The sequence below is a fragment of the Oncorhynchus mykiss genome, chromosome 6 (genome assembly GCF_013265735.2).
Source record: "Oncorhynchus mykiss isolate Arlee chromosome 6, USDA_OmykA_1.1, whole genome shotgun sequence".
Lineage (NCBI taxonomy): Eukaryota > Metazoa > Chordata > Actinopteri > Salmoniformes > Salmonidae > Oncorhynchus > Oncorhynchus mykiss.
This window is the reverse complement of record NC_048570.1, coordinates 73,086,877-73,113,619: the sequence shown is the minus strand read 5'-3', so window position 1 is coordinate 73,113,619 and position 26,743 is coordinate 73,086,877. Positions and strand designations below refer to the sequence as shown.

The window sequence follows — 26,743 nt, the reverse complement described above, 5'->3', positions numbered from 1 at the left end:
GGGTTTCCTCTCCAGTCCGATAGGGTTTCACCTCCAGTCCGATAGGGTTTCACCTCCAGTCTAGTCTAATAGGATTTCACCTCTAGTCCAATAGGATTTCACCTCTAGTCCAGTAGGATTTCTCCTCTAGTCCAATAGGATTTCACCTAAGGTCTAGTCTAATAAGAATTCACCTCTAGTCTAGTCTAATAGGAATTCACCTCTAGTCCAATAGGGTTTCACCTCAAGTCCAATAGGGTTTCACCTCCACTCTAATAGGGTTTCACCTCCACTCTAATAGGGTTTAACCTCCAATCTAATAGGGTTTCACCTCCACTCTAATAGGGTTTCACCTCCACTCTAATAGGGTTTCACCTCCACTCTAATAGGGTTTCACCTCCACTCTAATAGGGTTTCACCTCAAGTCTAATAGGATTTCACCTCAAGTACAATAGGATTTCACCTCCAGTCTAATAGGATTTCACCTCCAGTCTAATAGGATTTCACCTCTAGTCTAGTCCAACAGGATTTCACCTCTAGTCTAGTCCAACAGGATTTCACCTCTAGTCCAATAGGATTTCACATCTAGTTTAGTCTAATAGGATTTCACATCTAGTCTAATAGGATTTCACCTCTAGTCCAATAGGATTTCACCTCTAGTCCAATAGGAATTCACCTCGAGTCCAATAGGATTTCACCTAAGGTCTAGTCTAATAAGAATTCACCTCTAGTCTAGTCCAATAGGATTTCACCTCTAGTCTAGTCTAATAGGAATTCACCTCTAGTCCAGTCTAATAGGAATTCACCTCTAGTCCAGTCTAATAGGGTTTCACCTCTAGTCCAGTCTAATAGGGTTTCACCTCCAGTCTAGTAGGGTTTCACCTCTATTCTAGTAGGGTTTCACCTCTATTCTAGTAGGGTTTCACCTCTATTCTAGTAGGGTTTCACCTCTATTCTAGTAGGGTTTCACCTCTAGTCTAATACGGTTTCACCTCAAGTCCAATAGGATTTCACCTCCAGTCTAATAGGATTTCACCTCTAGTCTAATAGGATTTCACCTCAAGTCCAATAGGATTTCACCTCCAGTCTAATAGGATTTCACCTCTAGTCTAATAGGATTTCACCTCTAGTCTAATAGGATTTCACCTCTAGTCTAATAGGATTTCACCTCTAGTCTAGTCCAATATGATTTAACCCTTAGTCTAGGTCAATAGGATTCCCCCTCTAGTCTAGTCCAGTAGGATTTCACTCACCTCTAGTCTAGTCCAATAGGATTTCACCTCTAGTCCAATAGGATTTCACATCTAGTCCAGTCTAATAGGAATTCACCTCAAGTCTAGACAAATAGGATTTCACCTCAAGTCTAGTCTAATAGGAATTCACCTCAAGTCTAGTCTAATAGGAATTCACCTCCATTCTAAGGATTTCACAGCAAGTCCAATAGGATTTCACCTCAAGTCCAATAGGATTTCACCTCAAGTCCAATAGGATTTCACCTCAAGTCCAAAAGGATGTCACCTCCAGTCTAATAGGATTTCACCTCCAGTCTAATAGGGTTTCACATCTAGTCTAGTCTAATAGGATTTATCCTCTAGTCTAGTTCAATAGGATTTCACCTCTAGTCTAGTCCAATAGGATTTATCCTCTAGTCTAGTTCAATGGGATTTCAGTTCTAGTCTAGTTCAATAGGATTTCCCCTCTAGTCTAGTCCAGTAGGATTTCACTCACCTCTACTCTAATAAGATTTCAATGCCTTGTGATTTATCCGAGAAGGCATAACAGGTTGTTTACATTACAAACCAGCACATCAGATAAGGAGCTATGAGCTTAGCATGCAGTTAGTCAATGTTTACTGTGAAAGGCAGCAACATCAAGAAAGTTTGAAAAGTGTCATTCACTGAGAAGAAAATCTAATAAATTGTTCATTGAACTTCAAGCACAAAGCGAAAAGTAAAGTGAGATTCACTGAGGAGCAATCAAATAAATATTTTCATCCTTCAAGCACAAGCGTCTATACAACACAACTCACAGGAGAGAGATACAGCTTGTTCAGTCCCCAGAGAATGCACCAGAATGGGGGTGGCAGGGTAGCCTAGTGGTTAGAGCATTGGACTAGTAACTGAAAGGTTGAAAGTTCCAATCCCCGAGCTGACAAGGTACAAAATCTGTCGTTCTGCCCCCGAACAGGCAGTTAACCCACTGTTGCTAGGCCGTCATTGAAAATAAGAATTTGTTCTAAACTGACTTGCCTAGTAAAATAAAGGTTAAAAAAAAAAAACGTTTGACCTCTGTCATTGCCAACAAAGGGTAGAGATAAAAGTATTGAGATAAACTTTTGTTATTGACCAAATACTTATTTTCCACCATAATTTGCAAATAAATTCATTAAAAATCCTACAATGTGATTTTCTGGATTTTTTTTCTTATTTTGTCTATCATAGTTGAAGTGTACCTATGATGAAAATTACAGGCCTCTCTCATCTTTTTAAGTGGGAGAACTTGCACAATTGGTGGCTGACTAAATACTTTTTTGCCCCACTGTATAAATATATATACAGATGAGGTTTTTCACAATTCCTGACATTTAATCCTAATCCAAATTCCATGTTTTAGGCCAGTTACGTCACCACTTTATTTTAAGAATGTGAAATGTCAGAATAATAGTAGAGAGAATGATTAAATTCTGCTTTTATTTCTTTCATCACATTCCCAGTGGATCAGAAGTTTACATACACTCAATTATTATTTGGTAGCATTGCCTTTAAATTGTTTAACTTGGGTCAAACGTTTCGGGTAGCCTTCCACAAGCTTCCTACAGTAAGTTGGGTGAATTTTGCCCCATTCCTCCTGACAGAGATGGTGTAACGGAGTCAGTGGTGTAACGGAGTCAGGTTTTTAGGTTTTTAGGTTTTAGGTCTCCTTGCTCGCACACACTTTTTCAGTTCTGCCCACAAATTTTCTATAGGATTGAGGTCAGGGCTTTGTGATGGCCACTCCAATACCTTGACTTTGTTGTCCTTAAGCCATTTTGCCACAACTTTGGAAGTATGCTTGGGGTCGTTGTCTATTTGGAAGACCCATTTGCGACCAAGCTTTAACTTCCCGACTGATGTCTTGAGATGTTGCTTCAATATATCCACATAATTTTCCTTTCTCATGTAGCCATCTATTTTGTGAAGTGCACCAGTCCTTCCTGCAGCAAAGCACCCCCACAACATGATGCTGCCACCCCCGTGCTTCATAGATGGGACCCCTGTTCATCATCGGCTTGCAAGCCTCCCCCTTTTTCCTCCAAACATAACGATGGTCATTACAACCAAAAAGTTATTTTTTGTTTTATCAGACCAGAGGATATCAAGCAAAAAGTCACTGAGTTTGAAGGTAGGCCTTGAAATACATCCACAGGTACACCTCCAATTAACTCAAATGATGTCAATTAGCATATCAAAATCTTCTAAAGCCATGACATCCTTTTCGGGAATGTTCCAAGCTGTTTAAAGGCACAGTCAACTTCTTCTATGTAAACTTCTGACCCACTGGAATTGAGATACAGTGAATTATAAGTGAAATAATCTCCCTGTAAACAATTATTAGAAAAGTTACTTGTGTCATCACAAAGTAGATGTCCTAACCGACTTGCCAAAACTATAGTTTGTTAACAAGAAATTTGTGGAGTGGTTGAAAAACATGATTTAATGATTCCAACCTAAGTGTACGTAAACTTCCAACTGTATATATTATGATCCTGTCACTGAGTCTGTCAGCACTGAGTGTGCTTGCCGGTCCATCCTGTACCCATCCTACACCCCAGAGGGAATACTGGAGGGAACCTACTTCGCCATCCATGTCTGGGTCTCAGTATGGGTGACATCCACACCCTGGCTACCACAGCAACCAACTGCAACAATCTGCCCTGGCTGTCTGTTTTGGCTATGCAGGCCAGAGCGAAGGCATCATCACTGCATAACACACATGCTTCTCCCTGGGTGCATCAGTACCCCAGCTGTTACGATGCTCTATTTCCACAACTAAAGTATGACTGGGAGGAAGGGATAGAGAGAAGTAAAACATGTTGGCCGTAGTATAAATAGCAGTCAGCAGAGAGTCAAGGGGATTCATAAGTCCTGCTACTTTAGCTTATTCTACCCCTGCACACCACAGGCATTCAATACATTTTAAAAGAGGAAAAAGAGGAATGCCAAGAGGGTGATATTTATCCTAATAGACTGGCTGTGAGATAGAAACTCTATAGCCTACTATACACCCCCTACTCACTGGCTTTGGTAGAGTGGTAGTCCATCAGCATACAGTGTGGGGCAGGGATGTACCACTGAACAGGTGGCATGGGGTGAGAGGTCAAGGGTGTGCCACTTTGGTGGCAGTGAACTCTGTGGGATAATAACCTCCCCCAGTGTTTTTCTGTGACGACGTGTGTGTGTGTGTGTGTGTGTGTGTGTGTGTGTGTGTACAGTGAAAGTAGCCCCGGCTGTCTCTAATGAGTGGTATCAATCAGGCCGTGCCAAGAGCATTGGGCTTGTCTCCTACTTGTGAGAGATGGGCTTGATGGGCCTCTGTGATATTCCCTTAATGCTCCAAGCATTTTCAAATCTATGATTAATGTCATCGCTGCATGATTTCACTGTACTGGGAAGGAGTCTACAGTATGGTTGACTTGGAGTGGAGGGTTATGATGATGACAGCATTTTAAGGACTGATGATAATGTGAAATTAATCAACAGTAAACTATGACAATTTACAGAGGACATTAATCATGCTATTTAAATACATTTAATTCGTCACATATTATTGTGGGAAGAGCATGAGTATAATGCTATTCTAAGCATGGCTGGTCTACTGAGCTTTGATCTGGTATTAGATAGTAAAATAATAATTCAGTTACTGTGGCCCCTACAGTGCAGGGAATATGCACTTTAACTTTTAAACCCCCTGATGGTGTACAAATCCCTGGCTCAACAGTACCATGTGAGGGATACAGGAGGGTTGGGGTGGAGAAGAGAGGAATCCCAATGAGCTTCATGTCACTCCTACAAATGACCTTTCAAACACTGTGACAGTGGAGATCAGATACCACTCTCGACCCTCTCTGCTACACTAACACATCGAGCCATGAATCCTAAAGCCTACATAACACCACCGTAATTTGTTGTTGACACCTGTCATACACATTCACGACAGAAAGATAACTGACTCAACTGTGGTCCTGTTATTGTTCTAAGACATCATAATGAAAGTGTAATAACATCAAGGTATCATGAAACGTTAACATGAAAGTCATGGTACAGATGTAGGATCTTAATTTGGCCTACACTGTCACAACAAACTCATCCTGCAGCCACAGGATTTTAATGTTTAGTCCATAATGTTGCTTGATCGGTGGTTAGGCTATTAACTGGCCAAAAGTTGGCTACATGAAAGTGTAATACTGTTAATAAAACCTTGTGTGGGTTTTCAGTGAATTTATGTAAATCGCAAAGCTCCTCTGCATTTCACAGCAACAAAACAGGACAATTCTCAGCAACAAAAGAGTCAGGAATGTCATGCCATGTTTTAGAGACACTTACAAGCAAGCTCTACAACGCTACAACTTAAAGATTTGTCCCAGTACGTCCAGGTCAAACCATATCTGTGCATGTGTCGCTAACACTAGGTCCCATGCTATTCAACCTCATCACACTACCTGGGCCTCCACCATGGCCGTACCACTCACACAATTCAACACAATCAACTTCACGACTGCTGCTATAACCAGCAGAAAATACTCCACATATTGTTCTCTGGTGAAAAAAACTCTGTGGTAATAATAGCCATCATTAGCATAACAACTGTGATGTTTCAGACAGATGAATGGCTTCAGGCTTGCCATGGCCACAGTCAAAGACATAATGTGAACCATAGTTGGTTCATTACCATAAATTCAATTAAGATAAAACCTTAAAAATACACACACAAAATTGGCCTGGGAGCAGCCGTTGCACAAGTGCAAGCAGTTATGAATTTCATTTCCATAAAAAATAGAATGGCCATCATCCTTCTAATTTGTTTTATAATTATTGTTATTATTATTGTTCATTTCTATGACTGTAGTTAATAGAAAGCCTTTCCTCAGGCAGTCAGTTCCTGTTCCTCCTCATCTCATCCCTGGGACAAGCAGCAGACAATCTCAGACTCTAATCCGAGTTAAATTACACTCTATTCTCATCTCCTCCCATGACCTTGGACCAACCAGACGTTACACTGAAGCTCACATTATAACCTTCCTCGAGTAAAAATAGTAGAGGTGCACTCACTTGTCGTGGAGCATATATTCAGTGTTTTCTGGAGATATCTGTCCAGTCACAGGGTGTCGGAACGACGTTCTCTTCTGGTTATGGCTGAGAAAGTCAGAGAGCGAGAGAACAGGGAGGGAAGAGAGGGAAGGTTTGAAAACAACAGCAAAGGAGAAAATACAATTAGTATTCCGTCATGAATCATATTTCTGCTTGATCGCTCCACTATTTTGTGCACTGATGTATTGGTCACTGGCTGCTTGTTGGGCATTCTACACCAAGTTTCTAGACTTCCAATGACTTTCACAGCAAAGTGTAGAATGTGCGGTAGTGCTGAAGACTGGCCAAGGCAGGGGCTCATATTATTTCACACAATGTGTAAGTCTCAGCACTCTCCCCTACCAGCTCGCCAGGCTTTATTGATTTAAATTACATGGGGTCATTCGTCGCTTTAACTAGGGCATTAAAGCTTCCCTGTATCGTTGGATAAAAGAAGAGATGGACAGGGGGCAGCGCTGGTGGTGGAAAGAATGAAAAATAACACAATGATGTGATTTGCTCTAAACCGTCCGTATCAATTATTTACTTTTACACACTTTGGATGGCAGTCGCGTAGCAGCTGTGCCCATCGGACAGTAAGAGAATAGGTCTCTGCTTCATTCAACATTAGCTTTAGGAGCAGTGGAGCAGACAGGATTCCATACGTTTCCACTTAGGGTTATCCAGGTACAGAACATACACAGGTAGAAACTTCTGACCCAGACTGACCTGGTCTTTAATCACTATGAGGACTTCTGACCCACACTGACCTGGTCTTTAATCACTATGAGGACTTCTGACCCACACTGACCTGGTCTTTAATCACTATGAGGACTTCTGACCCAGACTGGCCTGGTATTTAATCACTATGAGGACTTCTGACCCACACTGACCTGGTCTTTAATCACTATGAGGACTTCTGACCCAGACTGGTCTGGTCTTTAATCACTATGAGGACTTCTGACCCACACTGACCTGGTCGTTAATCACTATGAGGACTTCTGGCCCAGACTGACCTGGTCGTTAATCACTATGAGGACTTCTGACCCAGACTGACCTGGTCGTTAATCACTATGAGGACTTCTGACCCAGACTGACCTGGTCGTTAATCACTATGAGGACTTCTGACCCAGACTGACCTGGTCGTTAATCACTCGGCGGTCTTCTGGGTCAGACTGACCTGGTCGTTTATCCCTCTGAGGACTTCTGGGTCAGATTGTGTGAGTGTGAATGTTGTATGTGAGTGTAGAGGCGGTCTGGTGAGCTGTGCTGTCCTCCAGATAGACCATCATAACACACCCTAGGCTTGCAGTTCTCACACTACACTGTCATATTCAACAGCCAATGAGAAATACTACACCAATCTAGTCACTATGGAAACAGTCATCACAATAATGACAACACAACCAGGGCAATGATGTGGGCCAATTTATTGTCCAATCAGTCTAGCAGAAATAAGTAAAAGTCACATATGTCATTCAATCCAGATGACTGCTGATGTCTTAACTGAATTATGAGATGAAATCAGCCTTTAACTCTAATGAAATATTTCATGCTTCCTTACACTTGAATTCCGTGTAAAATCAGAGCATGTTGGAGTTGAATAGGCTGTTACATGAGGACATTTTTGCTTTGAGACTGTTTCAATCGCTCTCGCAAAGTTACGTTATTGTGATGCTTTTGGGGGAGGGGAAATATCAAAGTACTGTGAACGATTGTTCACCCTACTGTAATTCTTTATGTAAACACTGGCAATTGAAACTTACCAAGATTTGAGGTAATAGACAACAACTGACTGTACTCTCTGCTCTCTTCCAACCCATTCTCAATAACAACATTGTGAACACAACATCCTCATACAATCTAGAATCACATTAGAATATGCATTCCATAGATGTAGTTCTATATATACACACAACTGTAGAGATTCATTGTGTATCTATGGAAAAACATCTGTTAACCTTGACTCATTAGGGGCGGCAGGTAGCCTAGTGGTTAGAGCGTTGGGCTAGTAACTGAAAGGTTGATCGAATACCCAAGCTGACAAGGTAAAAATCTGTTGTTCTGCCCCTGAACAAGGCAGTTAACCCACTGTTCCTAGGCCGTCACTGTAAAAACTAATGCATTCTTATTTAACTTGCCTCGTTAAATTAAATAAAACATTTAAAATATAGAGCAGAAATATTGGTGAGCGGTATGTCCTGTGTTGTGTGTTCCTCCTCATCATGGTGTCCAGCACCACAGCACCACAGCCCTCTCTGGGCTCTTTACTCAAGCGTGGCCACTGAGAAGACAGGCCCATTTGTCTGAGGGGCCACTGGACAGATATGAAGCGCTAAGGTCCTCCCAGAGCAGAGCTGAGTCATCCCTCTCCGGCTGCTGTAGACTGGACTGAACAAGACTGAAAGGCAGCCTGCTGTTAACTGTACTAGCTTGAGAGGCAGCATGCTCTGGACTAGACTGTATTAGCATGAGAGGCAGCCTCCTGTGGACTGTGACAGTCTGCTCTGGACTGGACTGTATTAGCATGAGAGGCAGCCTGCTCTGGACTGGACTGTATTAGCATGAGAGGCAGCCTCCTGTGGACTGTGGCAGTCTGCTCTGGACTGTAATGGACTGTGCCAGCCTGAGAGGCAGCATGCTCTGGACTGGACTGTATTAGCATAAGAGGCAGCCTCCTGTGGACTGTGCCAGCCTGAGAGGCAGCCTCCTGTGGACTGTGCCAGCCTGAGAGGCAGCCTCCTGTGGATTGTGCCAGCCTGAGAGGCAGCCTCCTGTGGATTGTGCCAGCCTGAGAGGCAGCCTCCTGTGGATTGTACCAGCCTGAGAGGCAGCCTCCTGTGGACTGTACCAGCCTGAGAGGCAGCCTCCTGTGGACTGTGCCAGCCTGAGAGGCAGCCTCCTGTGGACTGTGCCAGCCTGAGAGGCAGCCTCCTGTGGACTGCGCCAGCCTGAGAGGCAGCCTCCTGTGGACTGCGCCAGCCTGAGAGGCAGCCTCCTGTGGACTGTGCCAGCCTGAGAGGCAGCCTCCTGTGGACTGCGCCAGCCTGAGAGGCAGCCTCCTGTGGACTGTGCCAGCCTGAGAGGCAGCCTCCTGTGGACTGTGCTAGCCTGAGAGGCAGCCTCCTGTGGACTGTGCCAGCCTGAGAGGCAGCCTCCTGTGGACTGCACCAGCCTGAGAGGCAGTCTGCAGCGGCAGCATCACACTTGCTCAATAGGCATCCTAATGTTTACAGTGTGCATGGTAATACCGTGAGTAAACAGACTGGTGTCAGCAGCATATAGCAAACGCCTCCTGAAGGACAACTACAGCCTTTACCAGCTGACGCATAGTGTTATACCAACCCTGTTAGTATTACTGCGGTGTCATGCAGCAAAGTAAAGGAAATAAATCTGGTTGTTTAGAGAGATTTATGGGTTGACATTTTTCAAAAGTTCACAGGAAGCTGCGGTTGAGCATCAGAGCCATTTCTGCACACACAAGCACAAAAACGCACACAAATCAACACGCAAAAAAACACATTACAACCCACACAAACACAGAACAACACACACACAAACACAACTCTCTACTCTGTTTGGTCCTGGCCTGTGTTCCAGTAACAGCATGTAGTGTGTTGAACTACACCAGGCCCATGTAGTAGTACCCTACCCTCCACTGTTAATTAGGAACCTGCACTCTTTGGACCGTTTGTTTCAGCCACATTACTTCTGAACTACTTGTCATGGAATTCACTGCATTCCTACTTAGTGAACAAACAGTTCAGGCAGCACAGTGGCCCTGTTTGTTTTGCCACATAGTGTAGTACTCAGGGAACTGGTTGCAGACACACTTCAGTAAAACGCATGAGCTGACGCACACCCCAAAATGTTTGTAGAGGTGCTTACTAACAAAGTGTAAAATGTTTTATTACATTATATACATATAACGTGGATGAAACAGCATGTAAACATTATTAAAGTGACTAGTGTTGTATACTCTATGTATACTAAAAATAATATAAACGCAACAATTTCAAAGATTTTGCTGAGTTACAGTTCAAATAAGGAAATCAATCAATTGAAATAAATTCATTAGGCCCTAATCTATGGATTTCACATGACTGGGCAGGGGCGCAGCCATGGGTGGGCCTGGGAGGGCATAGGCCCACCCACTTGGGAGCCAGGTCGACCCATTGGGAAGCCAGGCCCAGTCAATGAGAATAGTTTTTTCCCCCACAAAAGGGCTTTATCACAGACAGAAATACTCATCCTCTGTTTCTCAGTCTCTCGGTCCCAGTTTTGATCCACCTGTACCGTCTCCCCCTTCTAGATGGTAGCGGGGTGAACAGGCCGTGGCTCGGGTGGCTAAAGTTCTTTATGATCTTCTTGTCCTGGAGGGCAGGCAAAGTGCCCCCGGTGATGCGTTGGGCTAACCGCACCACCCTCTGGAGAGCCCTGGAGTTGTGGATAGTGCAATTGCCATACCAGGAGGTGATACAGCTTGACAGGATGCTCTCAATGGTGCATATGCAGAAGTTTGTAAGGGTCTTAGGGGCAAACCCGAATTTCTTCAGCCTCCAGAGTTTAAAGAAGCGCTGTTGCGCAGTCTTCACCACACTGTCTGTGTGAAGGGACCACTTCAGGTTGTCACTGATGTGCACGCCTAGGAACTTGAAGCTTTTGACCATCTCCACTAAGGCCCTTTCAATGTAGATGGGGGTGTGCTCTCTCTGCTGTCTCCTGTGGACAACAATCCGCTCCTTCGTTTTGTTGACGTTGAGGGAGAGATTATTTTCCTGGCACAACTCCGCTAGGGCTCTCAACTCCTTCCTGTAGGCTGTCTCATCGTCGTTGGCAATCAGGCCTGTTGTGTTGTCAGCAAACTTGATGATTGAGTTGGAGACATGCGTGGCCACATAGTCATGGGTGAACAGGGAGTACTGGAGGGGACTGAGCACGCACCCCAGTGGGGCCCCCGTGTTGAGGATCACCGTGGCAGAGTTATTGTTGCCTGTCTTCACAACTTGGGGTCGGCCCGGGAGGAAGTCCAGGACCCAGTTGCACAGGAAGGGTTCAGACCCTGGGCCCTGAGCTTAGTCATGAGCTTAGAGGGCACTACGGTGTTGAAGGATGAGCTGTAGTTGATGAACAGCATTCTTAGATAGGTATTTCTCTTGTCCAGGTGGGATAGGGCAGTGTGTAGTGCAATTGTGATTGCGTCGTCCATTTATCTGTTGGATAATATGCGATTTGTAGTGGTCTAGGGTGTCGGGTAAGATGGAGGTGATATGTTCCTTAACTAGCCTCTCAAAGCACTTCACGATGACAGAAGTGAGTGCTACGGGGAGATAGTAAATTAGTTTAGTTACCTTCGCTTTCTTGGGTACAATGTTGGACATTTTGAAGCAAGTGGGGACAACACGCTTACATTTTATTTTTATTTTACCTTTATTTAACTAGGCAAGTCAGTTAATAAGAAAAAAATATTATTTTCAATGACAGCCTAGGAACAGTGATGCCCCTTGTTCAGGGGCAGAAAGACATATTTTTACCTTGTCAGCTCGGGGATTCGATCTTGCAACTTTTCGGTTACTAGTCCAACTCTCGAACCACTAGGCTACCTGCCAAATGACTTGCTCAAGTCGGCCACGAAGAACAAGAGCACATAGTCCTCATGAGTGTCGGGGGCCGTTTTGGCAGCTCTGTGTTTGGTGCCTCAAAGTGAGCGAAGAAAGTGTTTAGCTTGTCCGGAAGCGAGGCATCATGTCCACGTCATGGCTGGCTCTCCCTTTATAATCGGCGACTGTCTGGAGTCCCTATACGTCTGGTGTTTGAGCCGTTAAATTGCGACTCCAATTTGTCCCTGTACTGTCGTTTTGCCTCTTTGACTGCCTTTACGGAGGTCATAGCTGGCCTGTTTGCAGTGGTGTAAAGTACTCTAGTAAAATTCCTTTAAAGTACTACTGAAGTAGTTTTTTGGGGATATCTGTACTTTACCTTTTATTTATATTTTTGACTACTTTAACTTCACTACATTCCGAAAAAATATAATGTACTTTTTACTCCATACATTTTCCCAGACACCCAAAAGCATTTTGAATGCTTAACAGGACAGGAAAATGGTCCAATTCACACACTTTTTTTCAAGAGAACATCCCTGGTCATCCGTACTGCCTCTGATCTGGCGGACTCATGTTGTGGAATATTCTAATCAAGTGAGAGAGACTTTGTAATTTCTTCAAACAAACATCTTTATTCAATATCGATTAATTAGTAATGAGGCTAGTCGACCCCACACCCTTGAGTGTTGGATCGAGAAACCTAATCTTTACACAAATGCAGAGTACTATATATAGCTAACACTAAAAATGCTTAGTCATGATTGATTCCACCCATCCCATGTAGATTGGGGCACCTTAAGCCACTCTGGGTTCATCCGGTCATTATCTGCACGGGGTTGTTGTCTTAACCCCACCCTGTTTCAGTTTCTCCGATGCAAGGTTGATTTTGAGGCAATGAGGGATTGTTCTACTCCTAAACTATCCCTAGTAAAACATTATTGTCTATGTAATGCAGTCTTTAACTAATTTGTCAGCTCAAGCCATCTCTGGTGACCATACGCCCAGATTAGCTGCAGGGAACTAGAGTGGAGACCATAAAAACACAGACACTAACTAGTAGGACAGAAATGTCTTACTATTAGTTAAATATGAATTGCTAACCATTAATATCAAATAAATCAGGTAAATACGTATTTTTTTTGTCCAGAGGTATAAACCAGGGATATTTTAAGAAATAGGCTAACGGTCATGTTGACAATGTGGAACTATACTTAAAAACATCGAAAAATGTCTAGGTGTCTCAGCTGGCTTTACAAGATTGATGTTTCAATATTATAGGAAATGCCATAAAAATTCAAATTATTTGGATCGCCTAATAGAAGTCATTTGAAATGATTTTGTCACACCCTGATCTGTTTTACCTGTCTTTGTGCTTGTCTCCTCCACCCCCTCCCCCCCCCCCCCCCCCCCCCCCCCCCCCCCCTAGGTGTCGCCCATCTTCCTTATTATCCACAGTGTATCCTATTATCCACAGTGTATTTGTACCTGGGTTCTCTGTTTGTCTCTCACCAGTTCCTTTTGTTCGTCAAGCCTACCAGCGTTTTCCCCTTGCTCCTGTCTGTTTCTAGTTCCTGGTTTCCCGGTTTCGACCATTCTCCCTGCCCTGACCCTGAGCCTGCCTGCCATTCTGTACCTTGTCACACCACACTGGATTATTGACCTCTGCCTGCCCTGACCCTGAGACTGCCTGCCCCCTGTTCTAGTAATAAACTTTTGTTACTTGACACTGTCTGCATCTGGGTCTTCCCTGAAACGTGATAGATTTATACTTTTACTTTTACTTTTGATACTTAAGTATATTTTAAAACCAAATACTTTTATACTTTTACTCAAGTAGTATTTTATTGGGTGACTTTCACTTGAGTCATTTTCTATTAAGGTATCTTTTCTTTTATTCAAGTATGACAATGGGGTACTTTTTACACCCCTGCCTGTTTGTACACGTCCATGTTCCCAGTCACCTTGCAATGGTTAAATGCAGTGGTTTGCGCTTTCAGTTGTGTTTATGCTGCCATCTATCCACATTTTTTGGTTTGGATCAGTTGTAATCGTCACATTGGGAACAACATCCTCTATGCACTTCCTGATTAGCCCAGACACTGAGTCAGTGTATACGTCAATACTATTTTCAGAGGCGACCCAGAACATTTCCTAGTCCGCGTGATCAAAACCATCTTGAAGCATAGATTCCAATTGGTCAGACCAACATTGAACAGGGCCTGAACGTTAGCGAGTAATATACTAGGAAGCTGTGGATGGTATGCATGCCACCTGAGTCTGACTAGGGCCCCACTCCATCTACCTCTTAACTGGCATCGGAGTATTGGTGCAGCACCCGGGATGAATAGAGCTGCATGAAACATTTCCATCGTACTGCCAGGGCTACTCTGCAAATAGACTTTGAGCCAGTAACCGAAAGGTTGCTAATTTGAATCCCTGAGCTGACAAGGTAAAAATATGTTGTTCTGCCCCTGAACAAGGCAGTTAACCCACTGTTCCTAGGCCGTCATTGTAAATAAGAATTTGTTCTTAACGGACTTGCCTAGTTAAATAAAGGTTAAATAAATAAAAAAATAGACAAACCTTTTATAACAAGGTTTATCACAAGGGAGGAAATGGAGGTGAAATGGTCATCCCAATGCCTTTCCAAATCATGCATTGTTTTCAAAGACAGAACCAAACAATCAGCATCACAGCCAAACTCCATTGAGATCAAAACTAATCCCTTGCACAGAATTCCATTTACCTTTAGGATTGACAGGAAAAGGTCAGGGGTTATAAAAACATTAAACACTTCCATTATCAGGGTCACAGAGACACACACCCCACACACACTGAGACACCCCCCCACCCACACTAAGAATCCCCCCCCCCCACACACACACACATTCCACACAATGACCTTCTACACATTGACAGACCCCACCTGCTGCGAGGAGCAGGCTAGGTCACATGCTCATTAGCCAGTAGTAATCATGGCTGTGATGTGATTACATGTCTCCGTGTGCTTCCTCCTCCATAACTCTTTCTCCCCATGCAGCAGACTCATGGCTCAGGCCTTATCAGCCTGGGTACCACTCAGAGTTAAGACCTTTCCTAACATCCTCACTGTAACCTGTGGTTAAATCACAGGTTACATGTTAACATCAACATTATTGTGCATTTTTACACCAGATTTATAATTACACCATGTCTTTATGAAGATGATTATATTGTTAATATCATTAACAGTATAATCATAGTATAATTATATAGTACAATAATATCACACTGTTGAAATGTTCAGAGGTATAAACCAGGGATATTTTAAGAAATAGGCTAACGGTCATGTTGACAATGTGGAACTATACTTAAAAACATCGAAAATGTCTAGGTGTCTCAGCTGGCTTTACAAGACTGATGTTGCAATATTATAGGAAATGCTAAACATTCAGCTCACAGGAAATATTTATATTCAACAGCATGTCAGTCGCATGTCAGTTGGAACCAAAACACTTAAGTGTAGTTTATGTTTCCATGTGGTCCTGATAGGGAGCAGCTAGTGTGGCTGACAGGTCTAATAGCAGGTCTACCAGAGCTTTGTTTGCACTAAGGTCTAACTTCCATGTAAAACCTTTCAGGCGCAGCTACAGGATAGAGGAGGGAGGAGTATTCGTTTAGACACTGCTTAAAAGGATGGTAGTATTTTCCACAGAGCTGATTAAATAAAAAATAGATTTTCTCAGAAAAGCGTTTGAAATGTTCTATTTTATGTTGAGCGAGAAAGGTGCAAAGAATTTCAGTTGATTGGACATATTCTGCAACACACAAACACTGTTTGAGCTACAGTAAAACACACTATACAGAGACTCTTCCCAATCACACCTCTTCCCCCTCAGGAGGCTGAAAAGATTTTGCATGGGCCCTCAGATCCTCAAAAAGTTACACAGCTGCACCATTGAGAGCATCTTGACAGGCTGCATCACTGCTCGGCCTCTGACCACAAGGCGTTACAGAGGGTAGTGCGCACGGCCCGGTACATCACTGGGGTCGATCTCCCTGCAATCCAGGACCTCTATACGAGGCGGTGTCAGAGGAAGTCCTAACAATTGTCAAACACTCAAGCCACCCAAAGTTCTCTCTGCTACCGCAACCCCAGGCTTTAATTTCAGTCCAGAGCTTTTTCTCTCCTCAATACATTTTACAACTTTGGAGTCCAAGGTTCAGCCCGGCATGGCACGCCGTATCAAGTTTCACAGCAAAACAACAGGCTCAGGGTAATCCCTTCTCCAATAGAGGGGCTAAACCCATGCTGTCGGCAGCGTGGCACAGAGGGGCATGGGCATGGCCCAGGGGGCTTTTCACCTCACCCTCACACACCACCTAGCGCCATGTTGCCATGCTGCACATACACCAGATCCTCCGTCAAATACCAGGAACACACTAATCTCTTACAACTCCACAGTCCACTCTCTCTTGCTCACCTCCCACTACTTTGCTTGCCACACATTCTCTCTCTCCTCCTTAACCAAAAGTGAAATGTTATTAATCACATTTCCTTGTGTAACCTCCGATCAGATGTCTGTTCTTTTATCTTCTACTGGATCTGTCCTATTATTCTCTCTCTCTTTTGTTCTCTCTGCACAAAGTGAAGGAGCAGAGCAGACTCACCTGGCGTGTCCCAGTGGATGATCTACTTCCTCCAAGTTAGACTGGCGATCCTCAAGGTGGTGGCAAGGGGGAGTCTCTCTCTCTCTCTCTCTCTCTTAATCACTTCATCCTGACCCACATATTTGGCACTTTTATTGTCATCCGAGTACCTTGTCTTTCCTCTGAGTGGCAGCCTTGGAGCTAGGGGTAGGGGAAGGTGGGAGGGGACATTGACATGGAGTTCTCCTAACATGGAAACCTCACTGCTCCTCAGTGGTTGATTTTCCCAAATTTGGGCATGCAATAGTCAATCAGTTGCTCCACACACCGTATCACACATTGTGACAGGAGGCAGAGGAATCTATCTTCTCCTTGTTAACAAAAACCACTGTCTGAGGTAAGACACTTTAATAAGTTTGTCTGCTTCTCACACATACTTTCAGAAGGTATAGTACCACTTTTATAACCCCTGCTGTGGGCCAGCAGATTGGCTGAAGACAATAGTGTGCTGTGACCTCATGGGGATGGTGAAGGAAGTGAAACTGATCCAGAGGTATGCAGGCCAGGCCCGGAGAGCAGGTGCTATTGACACTGCCCCTTGGTCAATATTGTAAATGATAAACAACCATGGTTCATGTGCCAAAAGGAATAGCTTAAGAACTAGACAAACTGCTAGCAGCTAGCCCTTTCTTTATTAAAATAAAAATAGTTGATCTTCTTGAAAGGAAAGTTTGCAAGTGTTCGATGCAATTGATTTCATAACACATTTACTGCAGAACTTAGACAGCATTCCTTAGCTAATTCAAAAGAGACAATAACATTTCTACAAACATTGTTGATTAAGCTGAGGTGTAGACTGATTCATCTCAGATAGGCCTAGTCAGTGAGAGATTTGACAGAGGCATGTTGAACCTGAATCTATTGTGATGTAACTAATGTGGTACGACTTTCAGAGCTATGCAGGTCAGGACACCAAGTACCACTGACTGTGACTGACTGTGACTGATTTCTCATCAGTGTCTGCGTTTCTACTAATCACCAATGAGTACCATGGCATGTAGCATTCATTTGACGCAGGGGTTAATGATTTTTATTGGAAATCTAATCCAGTTATCTGCAACAAACACCAGATTCATATTGGCAACTGTGTTGCACAATAAATTAGGCAAATTTTTCAAACTACATAAAAACGAGTGGATCTAATATAAGACTAAATGATGAGACAGTTAGCATGGAGAGTCATAGAGCCCTTTCACCACAATCATTTCCAGTGATGTAAAAGGCCATTACCAATGTGAAAGGGAAGGTACAGAGTAAGACAACAGAGTCAGGGACATCCAGAATCTAATAAGTCCGGTCAGGCCTAGCCGAGTGAATTATTTTAACGGTGGTTATTATCCCAGCAGAATGAGTTAAGTCCATTAAGAAGATAATCATTCTGCATGAGGATTTACACATGTCCATTTGCCTTTATCAGTTCCCTCAACTAAGCACTACAGCCATGCCAGCTTCAATTCAAACCATGTTGTGGGAAATGATCCATACAGAGCTACAAAAAGCATTTGGAGCATTGAAAAGCTACTAATCATTCAATGAGAAAATGGGAAAACCTGCTGGGTACCGCCTGGCTACCGAGCCCTGAGCCCTCCCATCTCATCGCTGACTGGCAAGTCTTACTTCAGTGAAGAAGACACTCCTCTTCTCTGTACTTTATGCACTCCTTTAGCAGAGTAACTGTCTGTCTGACAGGCTGAGGTTACCTCATTAGGATGCATTATGGCCGGACTGAAACATATCTCAACCACCCAGCCAGGGGATTTTTTACAGGTGGATCAACTCTGCCTAGCTTGCTCCTGTGGGAACAATCGGACCCTCTTCTCTCCTCACCCAGGCCCACACCACAGATGCCCTCTAAAGCCCTGATACACTGCTGGGCACTGGGCACAGAGTGGCCCTGGCAGGTCCCAACATGCTCCATGGGAAGTAAACACAAGGCCTGAACCGTGGCACTGTGTCACCCTGGCAGGAGGGAGACGATTGAGGACACAGAGACTGAGCAGCATACAACAGCCAAGGCACGATGCTTCTTCTGACACGACACATTAAAATGCAGTGTTGTACCACACACCTCCAGCCACAAGGTCGCGCTGCTCCAAAGCAGAGGCTAGCCAACAGCTAATTAGAGAGGCCTGAAAGGAGAGGGGACCTGGGACTATAATGAGGGGTTTAGCTGGACGAGAGGGCCACTCTCTCACACACTTTGTTCTCCAGGATTAGAAGACATTCTGAAAAGGAATCACGTTGATGAACGTTGATGCTGTTCCTAAGATGAGACGGTAGCGTCAGCCCACTGGGCACACTCTGGTTGAGTCAACGTGGAATAAACGTTGCATTTACTGTGCCGGTGGGAGGGGAGACATGCAATGCCAGACACAGTCCGTCACCATTAAAAGTGTTTCTATGACCAAGTAAACAAAATGAGATGGTTGGTCTTCAGCCATCTAATCCAGCTAAGGTTTCCTGGTGTCCATATAGGCCCTTTACAGAATGGCCATCTCAGCAGCTCTCCTCTCATTACTCCCCTCTGTTGCTCCTTTTTATGGCCAAGCGTTAATAGCTTGTATAGTAGAACCGTTGCTCTTGGTTACGGTGTGATAAACACTCATCAACACTCTCACTCCTGTTTGTCATTTTTCCAGGCATTGCCAACAGCAGTCTAAACAGTAAGAGGCCTGGGGAAGAGGAGTAAGAGGAGGGAGCCATTCAAGTGTCCACATCAGCACTTCCATTACTCCAATGGCACAAAATTAGCTGACAAATAAATATTTATAAAGGATGATTTGATGTAATTCATCAAAGAAATGGCTGTTTTATGGCCCTCTCCAACCATCCCAATTAAATGACTTTCAAAGACACTTACCTTGGGATCAATAGAGACAGAGATCTGCTGTGGCAAAATAAAAAGTTGGGAGTTATCTGGAACAAGGGGGATGAGGATCGGAGGGAGAATCAATGAGGAGTCCTGCAGCTTCAGGGGAAATATTTAATGCCCATAGATCCAGCCTCTGCATGCCATATCCCAATCGCTCACTACCTGACTGCCATCCAAAGCAATCAGGGGTCACCTTCCTGTGAACTGCATACCCAAACAGTGTGCTGCTAGGAAAGGAGGGGGGACACTAACTATCCTCCCCTCCTGTTTTTCACTGCTCTTTATCTCCATCAATAGACTACAACACACTTGATGTTCAACACTGTCACCTCCTTGTTCAGATGAATCACTTGCTACTTAAACCACAACTTCTTCCAATGACAGTATGTACAGCAAATTATCTTGTCAACGACTTGTTAGTCACTGACTAACAACGATAGTCTACAGCGATAGTCTACAGCGATAGTCTACAGCGATAGTCTACAGCGATAGTCTACAGCGATAGTCTACAGCGCCTGCTGAAAGGAATGACTAGACAATGTAAATGTAGGACCAGGCCCATAGACACTGGTGACCAGCAGTCCCCTCCATCACTTACCGCAGGATCAGAGGAGTTGAGGCTGCTGGAGTGCCATGACCCTTGCACTAGCTTGGCACAAGTACCCTTCAGCTGCCTGGAAAACAAAACTTGACACTTCCAGCAGAACACACAATGTTCTGTCCTGTTGCCCATTTCCCCCTTTGTCCGCCTGAACTCACTCACACTTCAACTGGGTGCATTTAGTAAAGCAGTCACGCTCAAGAACAACATCAGCAACAGTATAACGCACCTCTGAATACGTCAGATCCAACACATGGTTTGTTAACATCCTCTAATGAGCTTTGCCTCAATATTTATTGGAAAACTGTCTCTGGAACCCTGGGACAGAAGCACACTTCAGTCCTCATCTGGAGGAGATGACTATATGGCAAGCCTGTGACAGTGCTGTGTTCTCCTTGCTTGCACTTGGAATACTATGACACACAAAAACACTTCTCTCTCTTTTACCACAAAGAGAGAGACAAATAGAGAGAAGGAAAGGGAGAGAGAGAGGGAAAGGGAGAGAGAGAGGGAAAGGGAGAGAGAGAGAACATTCATGAGTCAGAAACTGTTTGAAATGAATAGGTTATCATGTTTCTTACACAGATAATAAACATTTGAATAAGAGCCACACTTGAATTGAAATGTTGGCTTTCAGTATTCCGAGCATATCGCTCTGCTCCATCAGTAACACAGGAGTTCAGCTAACTAACTCTATGAAGGCAAATCTAAATGAAAACAGCCCCCCTCTCTTATCTGGCTGACCCCCATACCCAAAGATCAATACCGCTGCTCAGTACAGGACCAGGGGTTCAGAGATGTCCAGCCTCCCCCCCATCCCCCTCGGCTCAGAAGCTCTAATGAGCCTGATAACCGTCACACTCCATCACAGCCTGCCTCAGCCAATCACATGTTAATGAGCCCTCTCGGCTGCGGCAGCAGCCCCGCAGTAGAGACAATCTCTAGGGAGACCTGAGCATGGAGCCCAGCCTGTACCACAGAGGGAATAGGGGGGGAGATGAGGTCTACTGGGGGTTGTACAATGGATAGGTCTGGTCCTGGATGCTGATTGGTTTCAACCAATGTCGATGCCCTGGGATCTGAATAGAGGAGGACAACGACTGATGATAGTAATGATTGACAATGAATGACGATGAGAAATGATGATGATAATTGAAAAGAAGAGGATGATAATGATGATTTGTGCATATTGGCAAAAAAATATTGATTGTATTGATCATAACCTACAGTGACACATTTAGTTCCCCAACTGACCGTGGACTGCTGTAAACACATGGTGTTAACAGTGGCAGAGGGATGCTCCTCTCATCCTTCTCTTCACTGTCCTTAAGATGACAGTCTCCTCAGTCTCCTCTCCTCGCTCCCAGGGCCGGCGCCAGAACAAATCAGTTGGACAGGCATGTGATTGCCATAGGCGTGCACATTTTTTGGGGGGAGTTATAGTAAAGACCATAGACAGCTCGTGAGTTTCAAGTTTTGGGAAGCAATTTACAATTTATCCTGGACACATTGATACGCTGTGGCCCATTGGCGGCTAAAGAGATGAGCACATGGAACTCAGAGGTAGCCTATAGGCCAATGCAGCAGTAGTCCTATACGGCAACTTCCATCGTCAACTGAGTAAAATACATCGGTCTAAAGCTGACAAATAAAAACAGAAGAAAATAGCCTGATGAAAATTCAGGTTATTTCAAATCGCATTCATCCCTCTACTCCACCTGTCTGCCTCCCTTTCTATGTGTCTTGACTTGAGCTATCGCTAGTGAAGTGCAATATTGTATCAAATCAATTAACTGGATCCGGCACTAGAGAACTTGCAAAATTGTATCAACTAGCCTTTTCCGGACTCTGAGTTTCCAGACAGCTGACGTTTACACGGGATATATGGGATCATCAGATCATGATATTTTTACACTGGATAATCGGATCATTAGATCATGATATTTTTAAACTGGATATATGGGATCATCAGATCATGATATTTTGCTCTTTCACACTGAGGCTTGATGATTATCGAGAACGGGAGAGTGTTGGATTTTTTTCCCCGAATATTGTGAGGAACTAACATCATTTGCAATGGATGTTAAAAAAGCAAACTTCATTGACTTACTGTGTAAGGTGAAGATAAAATGTACTGTGAAGCTCAGCTTATTAGTGATGGATGTGGTCAGAAGAGTCAGAAATTAGACATTGCCAAATGGACACTTTCCTACATTTGCATGCAGCAGGCCAGGTAGGTCTACTTCTATGCGAGCTCAGGCGCGCGTGCTACCTCTAAGTTATCAGGACGGAGAAACCAGACACATGCTCATAGATCACTCCAAACAAAATACAATTTAAAAGATTGATAAAAGTCGTAAATGATGGTTATTAAAATAACACTACTATAGCAGGTTGTGAACTCTGCAAACAACATTTCCACTCAGAGAATGAGAACCATAAATTACTGTAATTAATACATTTATTAACAGAAATTAATTCAACCAAATGTTGGGGATTAATGGTACATTTACTTGGTCTACTGGTGATATAATGGGGAATTTATCAAAATAAACAATTAAAGGGCAAAAAATTCACACGATGAAACAATGAATGCATAAGAATTGGTGTAAGACAGCTGACAGCATTTTTTTTTACTCCTTATTCTCCCCAATATTGTGGTATCCAATTGGTAGTTACAGTCTTGTCCCATCGCTGCAACTCCCATATGGACTCGGAAGAGGCGAGGGTCGAGAGTCGTGCGTCCTTCGAAACACAACCCAGCCAAGCCGCACTGCTTCTTGACACAATGCCCGCTTAACCCGGAAGTCAGCCGCACCAATGTGTCGGAGGAACCACGGTACACCAGGCAATCGTGTCAGCGTGCACTGCGCCCGACCCACCACAGGAGTTGCTACTGCGCAATGGAACAAGAACATCCCTGCCGGCCAAACCCTCCCCTAACCAGTACGACACTGGGACAATGGTGCGCCGCCCCATGGGTCTCCCGGTCGCAGCCGGCTGCGACAGATTTAATTGACTTACAGTGTAAGGTGAAAATAAAATGTACTGAGAAGCTCAGCTTATTAGTGATGGACGTGGTCAGAAGACAGTCAGAAAAGTAGGTAAGTGTCCATTTGGGGATGTCTGAGTGGCACAGCTATTGCACTGCGATGCAATAAGAGTCTTAGACCACTGTGCCACTCGGGAGGCCAGCTGAGAGCATTCTGGAGAACTGAGTGCATGGACATAGATGTACCATATCTTCGACCAACACCCTCCACTTCTTATTGTCTCAACATTTTAAATTATACTCAAGACACATTATCATGCATATTTGAGACCCTTTTCACTGACAGCCACAACTCAATTACCAGCTCGGCCTATTACCATGCACTCTGCCCAAATTGTGGGCTTCCCTAATAGGCATAGACCTATGCACCTTGAAAGAATACACAGCTATGTTTTTAAAGAAGCTAATGATCCTCTGTCATTAGATAGTCATGCTACAGTGCCTTGCAAAAGTATTCGGCCCCCTTGAACTTTGCGACCTTTTGCCACATTTCAGGCTTCAAACATAAAGATATAAAACTGTATTTTTTTGTGAAGAATCAACAACAAGTGGGACACAATCATGAAGTGGAACGACATTTATTGGATATTTCAAACTTTTTTAACAAATCAAAAACTGAAAAATTGGGCGTGCAAAATTATTCAGCCCCCTTAAATTAATACTTTGTAGCGCCACCTTTTGCTGCGATTACAGCTGTAAGTCGCTTGGGGTATGTCTCTATCAGTTTTGCACATCGAGAGACTGACATTTTTTCCCATTCCTCCTTGCAAAACAGCTCGAGCTCAGTGAGGTTGGATGGAGAGCATTTGTGAACAGCAGTTTTCAGTTCTTTCCACAGATTCTCGATTGGATTCAGGTCTGGACTTTGACTTGGCCATTCTAACACCTGGATATGTTTATTTTTTAACCATTCCATTGTAGATTTTGCTTTATGTTTTGGATCATTGTCTTGTTGGAAGACAAATCTCCGTCCCAGTCTCAGGTCTTTTGCAGACTCCATCAGGTTTTCTTCCAGAATGGTCCTGTATTTGGCTCCATCCATCTTCCCATCAATTTTAACCATCTTCCCTGTTCCTGCTGAAGAAAAGCAGGCCCAAACCATGATGCTGCCACCACCATGTTTGACAGTGGGGATGGTGTGTTCAGCTGTGTTGCTTTTACGCCAAACATAACGTTTTGCATTGTTGCCAAAAAGTTCAATTTTGGTTTCATCTGACCAGAGCACCTTCTTCCACATGTTTGGTGTGTCTCCCAGGTGGCTTGTGGCAAACTTTAAACGACACTTTTTATGGATATCTTTAAGAAATGTCTTTCTTCTTGCCACTCTTCCATAAAGGCCAGATTTGTGCAATATACGACTGATTGTTGTCCTATGGACAGAGTCTCCCACCTCAGCTGTAGATCTCTGCAGTTCATCCAGAGTGATCATGGGCCTCTTGGCTGCATCTCTGATCAGTCTTCTCCTTGTATGAGCTGAAAGTTTAGAGGGACGGCCAGGTCTTGGTAGATTTGCAGTGGTCTGATACTCCTTCCATTTCAATATTATCGCTTGCACAGTGCTCCTTGGGATGTTTAAAGCTTGGGAAATCTTTTTGTATCCAAATCCGGCTTTAAACTTCTTCACAACAGTATCTCGGACCTGCCTGGTGTGTTCCTTGTTCTTCATGATGCTCTCTGCGCTTTTAACGGACCTCTGAGACTATCACAGTGCAGGTGCATTTATACGGAGACTTGATTACACACAGGTGGATTGTAATTATCATCATTAGTCATTTAGGTCAACATTGGATCATTCAGAGATCCTCACTGAACTTCTGGAGAGAGTTTGCTGCACTGAAAGTAAAGGGGCTGAATAATTTTGCACGCCCAATTTTTCAGTTTTTGATTTGTTAAAAAAGTTTGAAATATCCAATAAATGTCGTTCCACTTCATGATTGTGTCCCACTTGTTGTTGATTCTTCACAAAAAAATACAGTTTTATATCTTTATGTTTGAAGCCTGAAATGTGGGAAAAGGTCGCAAAGTTCAAGGGGGCCGAATACTTTCGCAAGGCACTGTATCTGGTGAAGTAGTTTGACAGGAGTAATTATATAATACTGGCAAAACGTCAATTTACTTTAGAGCACATACTGTATGTCAAACTCATTCCATGGAGGGCCGAGTGTCTGTGGGTTTTCGCTCCTCCCCTGTACTTGACTGATGAATGAAGGTCACTAATTAGTAAAGAACTCCACCTGGTTGTATAGGTCTTAATTGAAAGGAAAAACCCACAGACACTAGGCCCTCCATGGAATAAGTTTGACACCCCTGCTTTAGAGGAAGCTGGCACTGTGCACCCGCCAACTTTCTTTTCCAATTCCCAAGTGTCTGAAACCAGAGATCTGTATAAGACAAGATGCTCATGTCTCTGCCCTGACAATGTGAGTCATTGTCCCAAAGGTGGGAAGTCAGGCAACTAGCTTAGGTTTGTATATTATTCCCATAGAAATGCATTGGACGTGTTCTGGAAACATTTTGGCGAGAGTGAGCCCTTTCTCTCTGTTGAAACTTCAGTATCTCACCGAAGAAAGCAACCAAGTGAGCAAAACAGCGCCACTCTGTCTTACTACATGTAGCCCATCTATCTAATGCTGTCTGGCCAGAAATAGTCAACATGACATGTTCTTTTGGTCCAGACAGCATCATATACATGGTCTACACATACTGAGACAGAGGGGCGCTGTTTCGATCGCTCAGATGCTTTATCTGAGATTGATGCGTCTTTCTGCCAGTGAGCGTCTCGGTCAAATAAATTATCAATATTTCTATATTTTATTTGGACGGGCAAGGAGGTATGGTAGGTCGGGCCAAGCCCCCTAAGGCCCACCCATAATGCCGGCCCTGCTCTCTCCTCTCTAGACTCAGAGAGGCTCAGAGCAGGCAGACAGGGAGGAAGCTCAGTCCAGGGCCCAGAATTCAATTCTCATGCTCAGATGAGCCTCTCCATCTTGATTGCGGACCATTTGCAGGTTGTAATTGGGAGATGTGACATTATGCCTTGATCTTATGCAGCCAGCCAATCAGAAGGGCTCCAGCCAGGGCTTAATTAGCCAGAGTAATGAGGTGACTCCTAGGGCCTGTAACATTACTACCTGAGACGGCCGCAGGCACCTCGTCCCCGACCAGTCCCCACCACACCACACTGATGATATTGTCATACTGTATCTACGAGAGATAAACATGAATAATGATCACACTCAGCAAAATGAGGAAATGACATCTGTGGTGGGATGGTGGAAAATACTACAGAAAATGTGACGACAGATGAGTAACAGAGAGAGAGCCCTTGGTTTCCTCATACCCTGAGGTCCTGGATTCATTCATCCTTATCTCAATCTGATATTAGCACAAAAATACATTACAGGCAAACAGATCATCTAAAAGCCTTTTTGTCTGGACTGCTATCAGCACAAAACTCTGGTCTGCCCAGACCCAGGCCTGTTAGGGGGTGTCCCATGGTTGCCAGGCTCTGGGCTGGCTGAGGGCTCCCTGCCTGGCCTCCCAATAATCCTGTTCAGCTCAGAGTGGAGAGGGGAGTGGAGGGGATTTGAGGGGTTAGAGACGGGAGGAGAGTAGAGTGGA

The 26,743-nt window shown here is 44.0% G+C and overlaps 1 protein-coding gene across 12 annotated transcripts in view; it reads right to left on the bottom strand.

Annotated features, from left to right (window-relative positions):
- The window catches only part of LOC110526543 (pleckstrin homology domain-containing family A member 7), a 144,790-nt gene that overhangs the window by 69,123 nt on the left and 48,924 nt on the right, over window positions 1-26,743 (bottom strand). For 11 of the 12 annotated variants that reach the window (XM_036980923.1, XM_036980924.1, XM_036980925.1 and 8 more), the window contains exon 4: window positions 6,288-6,371. In XM_036980923.1, coding sequence (XP_036836818.1) covers window positions 6,288-6,371 — 84 coding nt within the window. Of the gene's footprint in view, window positions 1-6,287; window positions 6,372-16,558; window positions 16,692-26,743 lie in introns of those variants that run through there. The other variant, XM_036980933.1, reaches the window with a different exon arrangement.